The sequence below is a fragment of the Triticum dicoccoides genome, chromosome 7B, assembly GCF_002162155.2.
Source record: "Triticum dicoccoides isolate Atlit2015 ecotype Zavitan chromosome 7B, WEW_v2.0, whole genome shotgun sequence".
NCBI classification, from domain to species: Eukaryota; Viridiplantae; Streptophyta; class Magnoliopsida; order Poales; family Poaceae; genus Triticum; species Triticum dicoccoides.
In genome coordinates, this window is record NC_041393.1 from 44,618,240 (window position 1) to 44,627,073 (window position 8,834).

An 8,834-nucleotide genomic window follows, 5' to 3' on the forward strand; every position below is an offset into this window, starting at 1 on the left:
CGAGGTGGCGGAGCAGCTGCTGGGTTCATCGTGCCTTGTGGATGAGGTGGCGCCGGAGACTCACAATAGGTCCGACCTCTCGTCCTTCAAGCTCACGGCGTGGACGGCGGATCCGGAGGCGATTCCCTCACTTCGCTGGTTGGCTGTGCCGGAGCCCGGGCAGAGACCGCCGTTGAGAGAGCCGACTTTGCTGCAGTACAAGATCTTGATACATTTGGATGCGGTGACTGACTACGCCGACGTGGTTGAGCCGGCTTGGTGTGCTGTCGATTCGTCTAGCAGTGGACAGAGTGGTGTACCGAGTCCTGGCTCCTTCTCGGGTGGGGCGGGACCGGTCACAACGCGCCGACCATGGCAAAGAAGCACAAGGGATGCGCGGGGAGGAGGGGCGGCGACTTCTGATGGCGACCGTCGCCGGAGGGATGCCGGGTGCGGCGGTGAGGTCACCGGCTCTCCGCCGGCGGTGCAGGATTGGAGATTGCCGCCATGCCACCGGTAGTGGAGCCGTTGGAGGTCCATCCAAGAGTGACGGTCCGGGACAGGATCTCCGTCAGGCCGTCAGCTTTTGACCGCCTTTTGGGGCCAGGGGCGCCAGCTAGCGATAATTCAAATCAGGCGGCGAATGGAGACCGCGGTTTGGTGGCGGCTTCGAGAACGGATCCCCCAATGATTGGCGTTGATGGGAAGGATAAGGAGGAGAAAGTTCTGGTATCCACTCCGCACCTGCCAGCTAGCGAGATTGTGGTGGGGCCGGGCGCGGGTTTGATGGTGGAGACGGAGACGTGTGTGGTGGCGCAGAATTTTGAGGAAAGGGGGGTCCCACTGCAAGGGGACAGGGAGCAGAGTAACTCGCCTCCGCCAGAGGGGACCCCACCGCTTCCCACGATCGAGAAATCGCCACCAGTGGATGCTACAGCGGCGATGGAATCTCCGGTGTCTCCCATCATTGGCCTTGGCGGGACGCAGGAGAGGGAAGTAGTGGCACCGCGCACTTTGGCGCCAATCGAGGAGATTAGGCCCCAGGAAGATTGTGGGCCACTTGCTGCAGCCAATGAGTGCCCTGCAATTCTGCATGGCGTGGAGAGGGGGCCGGAGCAGGTGGATGGGAATCATGCATGGGCCCACACCCATGCACGACCGTACGTAGAGAGTGCAACTGCGCAGCAAGAGGGGATGCTTGATCGGACCGGCACACATGCACGTACGATTCCTAAGGATACTTCGGCGCAGTTTGAGCTTGGGCGCGCCATGATCCCTGAGACTGAGCAGGTGGGGATGGGTGAGCTCGCGCTCAGCTTGGCTGACATTGCGGATGAAGCGGAGGATGGGACAACAGCGAAGGAAGTGGAGCTCGCAGCGCTAACCGAAGGAATGACAAGACAAGAGGCAGCAGCGTTCGCCAAACTCAAGACCTTTTGCTCCAACATTGTGAAGCGACTCGCCCCACCTCTGCTCAAGGAAGTCCAGGCCTCGGCGCTAAGGTTGGAGCCAGAGCCATGCACTCCTAGGCGCACCACGAGAGCCTCAAAGAGATCTTCAACAGTGTCAGTGACGAAAGCCACCCCGGCTGAAAATGTGCTACTGTGGGCGCTTGGATTAGTCCCGGCTAATCTAGTGCCTCATGAGGAAGATGTGCAAGAGCTCAAGGACCTATTCGACTCGCCTTTGCGTGATCAACATGTTCGGATCATTGTGGCTTTGTTTGGCAAGCCGGTGCCATCCTTTGAGATGGAAGAGGAGACAAGGGTGATGGTGGAGGCTCGGTGAGCCGCGTTGTGTCAAGGCGTTGGAGTGCTTATGGTTCCATGGATACACACCCATCTATTGTATGCTGGAACGTGCGAGGGTTGAACAATCCGGCGAAAAGGAAGGCAGTTAAGGAGTTCCTAGATACCACTAAAGCTAGCTTAGTTTGTCTTCAAGAAACCAAGATGGATGTAATAGATTCCTTTGTAGTAATGCAATGCATGGGGCCGTCATTTGACGGATTTGCGTACTTGCCGGCGATGGAGACTCGTGGTGGCATTCTTTTAGCATGGAACTCTTCGGTGATTGACGTCCAAAACCTACAAATGGACATGAACTCACTCACTGGTATGGTTTGCCTAAGGGTGGGAGTGGCGTGGTGGGTTACTGTTGTGTATGGACCACAAGGAGATGCTAGAAAAACTAGCTTTCTCGCGGAGTTGGCGCAGCGAAGGACGCTTTGCCCAGGGCCGTGGATGGTGCTTGGCGATTTTAACATGATCTTGAGAGCTTCGGAGAAGAATAAGGCGAACATCAACAGGAACATGATGAACAGGTTCCGACAATTTGTGGACGATCAGGAGCTTAAGGAGTTGTACATGCACGGATGCCTATTCACGTGGACGAATGAAAGGGCCAGCCCGACATTAACTAAGATCGACAGAGTTCTCGTAACAGTCGACTGGGAGTTGGAATACCCGGACTGCTTACTTCAAGCGTTGTCCACTGGCATCTCTGATCATGCACCTCTCTTTCTAACAACATGTGCGCCTTTTGCCCAGAAAAAGAGGTTCAGGTTCGAGCTCTATTGGACGAAACTAGAGGGTTTTGAAGAGGCTGTCCAGAGTGCTTGGAGATGCGACGAGGCAATCACTGATCCCTTTAAGAGACTGGATGCACTTTACAGGAATGCGGGTGCGGCCCTGCAAGCGTGGGGGCAGAGGAAAACAGGGAACATCAAGTTGTCAATGGCGGTGGCCACATGGGTGATTTTCCGGTTAGATAAGGTCATGGACCATCGCCAGCTTTCGCCTTTGGAAACCTGGCTGCAGCGTACGCTGAAACTTTGCCTGCTTGGGTTGGCCTCGCTAGAGAGAACCATCGACAGACAAAGATCTCGCTTCCGATGGCTCAAAGAAGGTGACGCAAACTCTAAATTCTTTCAAGCTGTGGCGAATGGGCGGAGAGCTAAAAACTTCATTCCACACATCAAATGGGAGGATGAAATCATAACAAAGCAAAGTAGAATGGAAGAGGTTTTCTCTGATGCTTTTCATGCTCTCATTGGCACGGCCCAGGCCAGACCCTATACGCTAGACATGGACTTCTTGGGCATGGAGGCGCAGGATTTACAAAACTTGGAGGTCATTTTCACCGAGGATGAAGTGTGGGCTGTGATCAAGGAGCTTCACCCTGACCGCGCCCCCGGACCGGATTGTTTCATTGAAAATTTTTACCAGTGTGCTTGGCCTGTCATTAAGCACGACATCATGGCTGCGATCATGAAGCTCTATGTGGGAGATGGGAGAGGCTTTGCCAAACTAAACAGAGCGCTAACGGTGTTGATTCCCAAGAGGCCAAATGCAGAGCAGGTGAATGACTTCCGCCCGATCAGTCTTCCTCACAGCCTGTCGAAGATCTTCGCGAAGCTTTTGGTTGTTCGAGTCAGGCCATTCATGAAGGACTTGGTCACTTTCAACCAGTCGGCTTTCATCAAAGGATGACGCCTTCATGATAACTTTCTCCTTGTTAGACAAGTGGCCAAAAAGATCAAGGCACGGAAATGCAAGGGAGTCTTCCTCAAATTGGATATCTCGCGAGCGTTCGACTCCCTTTCCTGGCCGTTCTTATTTGAAGTGCTCAAGGTGAAAGGTTTCGGGCATAGGATGATCAAATGGTTGTCCATACTTCTGCATACAGCGTCCACGCGCATCCTTGTCAATGGCAGGCCGGGAAGAAGCATCATACATGCGCAAGGTCTCAGGCAAGGTGATCCTATCTCCCCGCTGCTGTTTGTTATTGCGATGGACGCTCTCACAGCCACAGTCTCTAGAGCATCGGAGGAGGGAGTGCTCAGTTCTTTTAGAGGCATCTCGGCGGCTCAACGCATCTCTATCTATGCCAATGATGTCGCGTTCTTCATTCGCCCCACGCTCCAAGACCTTCTTTTCGTAAGGGAGGCGCTGCTTGTGTTTGGATCGGCCTCGGGCCTGAAGGTGAACTATGGCAAGTCGACGGCGACGGTCATCAGAGGGAATCAGGAAGACAAAGCTAGGGTGACCAACCTGCTGCAATGCTCGCTGGCAGAGTTTCCTATAAGATATCTTGGATTGCAGCTGGCCACTAGACAGTTAACAAGAAATGAGTGGCAGCCGCTGCTCGACATGGTGAGGAAAATGGTCCCTGGCTGGCAGAGAGGGTTTATTCAGAGATCGGGCAGACTGGTGTTGATCAAGTCTGTGGTCACGGCCTGGCCTGTTCATCAACTGCTTATCATGGATGCTCCAGATTGGGTATTTGAAGAGATTGATGCATGGATGAGATCTTTCTTCTAGGCGGGCAAAGATAAAACAAATGGAGGTCAATGTTTGGTGGCATGGAACACCATATGCAGGCCTACTTGCTTCGGTGGGCTGGGAGTTAAAAACTTGAAACTCCAAGCCCTAGCGCTTCGAGTCAGATGGGAATGGTTGAGAAGAGTTGATAAGGATAGGCCATGGAGCAACCTTGCGCTCTCGGTGGACGACGATGCCACAATGGTGTTTGATAGACTGGTGGGAATTGAGGTCGGGCGTGGAGATCGCGTCCTCTTCTGGAAGGATAGATGGATATAGGGCTTCAAAACTCAGGATTTTGCCCCATCCATACAAGCAATGGTGGCAACTAGAGTGATCAACACGAGGACCGTGCAGGAGGCATTGGCGGACAACAGGTGGGAGCAAGACATACAAGGTGATATGTCCTTCATGGCGCAGCTACAACTTATGCATCTCAGGCATGCGGTAGCCACACTCCGGAGAGATCCCGTGGAGGAGGACAAGTTCACTTGGCCTTGCGCTGGTGAGGAGGGCACTTATTCAGCTAACGCCACCTACGGCAGGCTCTGTCAAGGTCTGATCAGAGCTCCGGCAGCCACCGCCATTTGGAGAAGTTATGCGCCGTTAAAGCTTAAGATTTTTGCTTGGCTGGCATCGCAACATAGGATTTGGACTTCGGATCGGAGAGCTCGACATGGTTTGCAAGAGCTCCCCTCGCCTTGTTTTACCTGTCTGCAAGAGGAAGACAATGTGGAGCACCTCCTTGCTTGCTGTGTGTATGCCCAAGAAGTCTGGTTCACCTGCATGAACAGGCTGCAGTTGCCAACCACGGCTCCATCGACGGAGGACACGATTGTGGATTGGTGGCTACTGAAGCGCAGAAGCTTTCATGGCAAGGAGAAGCGAGGTTTCGATAGTCTGGTCATATGCATGGCGTGGGCGTTGTGGAAGCAACGAAACGCCAGAGTCTTCAACAGAAGAGAGCAGCAAATGGCGGCTAAAGATCTAGCTGGCGTTATCTTAGAGGAGATTAGAGAGTGGAACTTAGCGGTTAGCAGAGTAGGAGGATTGCAACGTTTTGTGAGACATTAGCCTAGATATCCGTGTGGAGTGGGTGCCCCACGATGATGTTCGCATTGTCGTGCGGGATCTTGTAAATCTTGATTCTCCTTCTTCTATAAAATTACGGTACGCAATTGCGTACTCTCGAAAAAAAAATTAAATCCATCCCACTATTCATATAAGTTGTCATCTCAGACTTGATCAATCAACTCATCTAAGCCCTAATACATGCATACCCGATGCATTTACCCATTCATTTCTCTAATATACACTTCTTTATCTGACTTGAGCAAGCATAAATCCATCCATCCATTTCTTTATCTATACCACACACATCCATGCATTCTAGGGTTGAAAATAGGGAAACTCACCTTGGGGAAGAGGAAGAGGCGGCAACAGTGGCGAAAGCTTCCAATGCTAGCCTAGGTAACATTTTAGAAGTGTAATTTTCGAAGTTTCCTCCATACTACAGTTGTAGGCTACAATCTGAAGAACCCAGTTACATTATTGAAGATGAATGCATCAGCAACATGTGCAACAATAGACTTTTGCAAGCTGTATTAGAAAGCAAAAGCACATTATTGCAAACAAACAAGTCAGAGGGTGTTTTAAAGTTTAAACTTTATTTCAGATTTTACATATGTGCTAGAGTTGACAAAGCAATTTAACAGATTATTAAGTCATAAAGAGAATATTTTCACTAGTGAAAATATGCAGGCGACAACTTAGTTTTTTTTTCTTCATATTCTAAATACTAAAGGAAAGAGAGCAAAATACTGCTATCTCCATTCGAAAATACAAGATGTGGTTTCGCAGTCTAAATTCATGCTTTAGCCCGTATAAAAAGATGGAACAAGATACAGGGGAGTCTTCCTACAGAAAACCTGTCTGCCAGTGCCTTCCATGCTCACGTCTTCTTTCCTCATGCCGTCAGGCAACTCCCAGTCAAAGGAATGCAGCAAGCTAGCAAGCGTGAACTCCACGATTGTGGCGCCCATGGGGATAGCAGGGCAGATCCGCCGCCCGGCGCCAAATGGAAGGAGCTCATAATGCGATCCATAGAAATCAGTGTCGATGCCATCAAACCTCTCCGGGTAAAACTCTTCAGGTTTGTCCCAGCAGGCAGGGTCCTTCCCCATAGCCCACACGTTCACAAAGATCCTTGTCTTTGCCGGGACGTCGTACCCGAGGACCTTCACATGGTCCATGGTCTCCCTAGGGACGAGCAGCGGTGCCGGCGGGTGTAGTCGTAGTGTTTCTTTGACGACCATCTTGAGGTAGTTGAGTTTAGAGAGGTCGTCGACCTGCACTAGTCTCTGTTTGCCGCTGCCCAAACTCCTTATCTCTGCCTGTGCCTTCTTCATCACCTTCGGATTCTTGATCAGTTCGGACATAGCCCACAACAATGTCACCGAGCTCGTGGTCGTGCCACCGATAAATGCATCCTAATCAAAAGCAAATATGACCATATTAACTATGATTTACTCCCTCTGTAAACTAATGTAAGAATGTTTAGATCACTACTTCAGTATTCTAAATGCTCTTATATTAGTTTACGGAGGGAGTACTTAAAATGTATAAATATGCAGTTGGCTTCAGAGAAGAACAAGTTCAGTTAGTACCATTAGAAGAGCCTTGAGGTGGTCCTTTGTGACCTTTCCTTGCCCCTTCCATAGACTGATCAACACATCCACAAGGTCATCTTTGTCAGGCTTCACCCTTCCCGGATCCATATGCTGGTTGAGCACCATCTCGAAGTACGAGTCCAGCTCTAGGAATATCCTCCGGTACCGCGCCTCCAGCCCGACGAGCTTGTCGAACCACCGGCTCATCGGCGACGCCGGGAAGAAGTCTTGCGCAGAGAAGGCGGAGAGGGCGACCATGGCCTCGCTGAACACCTGCTGGAACTTGGCGTACTTCATGAGCTTGGCTCCCTTCATGCTCCCAAACGCCACCGTGCCGATGAAACCGTCGATGAGCGTGAACAGGGTCTCGTTAAGGTTGACGGGCTCGATCGGCGGAGACCATAGTGAGAGTGACTGGATTAGCTCACCGACCTGAGCTTCTAGTGCGTAGGCGAAGGACTGGACGCGCTTGGTGCTTACGAGCTCTGAGACGAACAGCTTGCGCCTCTCACGCCAGCTCGCGTTGTACGGCGAGAAGGCGATGTCTTGTTGGCCGTAGGTGATCAATTTGGCACCTGGAATTCAATACTACTATCTTCTTTTCAGATAGAAATAACTTGCTTAGTTTACAAATATATTTCTCAAACATTTGGAGATGTTTAGAGACTGTTTATTTTCCAAATGTTTTGAGAACCGGTCGACCTTGCAGATAGTAGCATTAGGGGGGCGAAAGAACTTGCCTGGTGAAGAGGGTCGGCTGCAGCAATGGACATCGTGCGTCTTCAGCACCTCCTTGGCGGCCTCCGGCGACGAAACCACGACGGCCATGACGCCGCCGAGCTGCAGGTGGACGACGGGGCCGAGGCTTCGGGCTAGCCTCTGCAGTGAGCGGTGTGGTTCGTGCACCATCAGGTGCAGATGCCCTATGATTGGTAGCCTCAGGGGGCTCGGGGGAAGACGGATGCCACTCTTCTTGTTGCCAATGGCATGCAGGTACAAGAAGATTACCGTGGGAGCTATGATGAGTAGTGGTACGGCCCACTGGAGGACATGCTTGAGGTCTGGAAATGGGTTAAGATCAGGCGCCATTGTTGTTGTGCTATTTGGAGAAGACAGTGTAGGCAGCTAGATATACACACACAGAGAGATTGGGAGAAAATGGCACCTGATTGATTGGGTTGTGTAGTCCAGGTGAATGATTGAGGTGCCTGTGGAAAGTTGGCATGTCGCGATCACCATGGGGCTCAGCCAACGCAGAAACTTATCTGCAACATCTTTCAGTCTCGATCATGCGTATCACGCATTGGACTTTGAGAAACAGAGCACGTGCACAAAGTACTACTCAATTTGGTAATCCTTTTTATGGACAAAGAAAAGGAAATAATTCCAAGATGGAACACTCTAGATAGCTAGATGGGTTAACTCTTAAGTGAGCTCATGGGTTACTGTCTAGGAGGGTAATTGACACCACTGACACTGCTGGCGGGAGATACAAGTATCAGGAGCACAGTTTTAAAAGAGGGTAAAAACCCGGCCTCTGCATCAATGGATACATGTAGCCTTTTACTATTGTAAAGTTTTAAAATTTAAACATGTGGCATTCGTTCCCAGAGTCGATAATATGATAGCCTGTCTAGTATAAACATGACACTTTCTAGGTCAATAGCACGTTTACAATGGTGTACACCCAAACCCACATTCTAGGTTTTGAAAAACAAAATTGTTAACTTTGAAAAAAAAAAACAATCAAGCAGATATATCTTGAGCAGAAACTTAGGCTCTGTTTGGATGTATGAATTGGAGAGCTTTGCATTGCATTGGGCTGGAATACTGTTCACCAGGAAAACTGAAATGGGTCTAAATA

At 50.6% G+C, this 8,834-nt stretch overlaps 1 protein-coding gene across 1 annotated transcript; it reads right to left on the reverse strand.

The window, feature by feature from the left end:
• Positions 1-6,057: 6,057 nt before the first annotated feature.
• On the reverse strand, positions 6,058-8,124 carry LOC119337874 (4-hydroxyphenylacetaldehyde oxime monooxygenase-like). Its single transcript, XM_037610102.1, has 3 exons — positions 7,711-8,124; positions 6,968-7,545; positions 6,058-6,790 (listed from the first exon to the last, which is right to left on the reverse strand). The coding sequence occupies exons 1-3, from the start codon at positions 8,057-8,059 to the stop codon at positions 6,176-6,178; spliced, it is 1,542 nt and encodes a 513-aa protein (XP_037465999.1). The 5' UTR covers positions 8,060-8,124; the 3' UTR covers positions 6,058-6,175.
• Positions 8,125-8,834: the final 710 nt, after the last annotated feature.

What these genes read in the sequence shown, in the direction of transcription:
- LOC119337874 (XM_037610102.1), bottom strand. Translation starts at nt 8,059, where the DNA reads ATGGCGCCTGATCTTAACCCATTTCCAGACCTCAAGCATGTCCTCCAG. An exon ending in CAGCCGACCCTCTTCACCAG is followed by an intron (nt 7,546 to 7,710) that starts GCAAGTTCTTTC and finishes ATTGAATTCCAG; the next exon opens with GTGCCAAATTGATCACCTAC. An exon ending in ACCTCAAGGCTCTTCTAATG is followed by an intron (nt 6,791 to 6,967) that starts GTACTAACTGAA and finishes GCTTTTGATTAG; the next exon opens with GATGCATTTATCGGTGGCAC.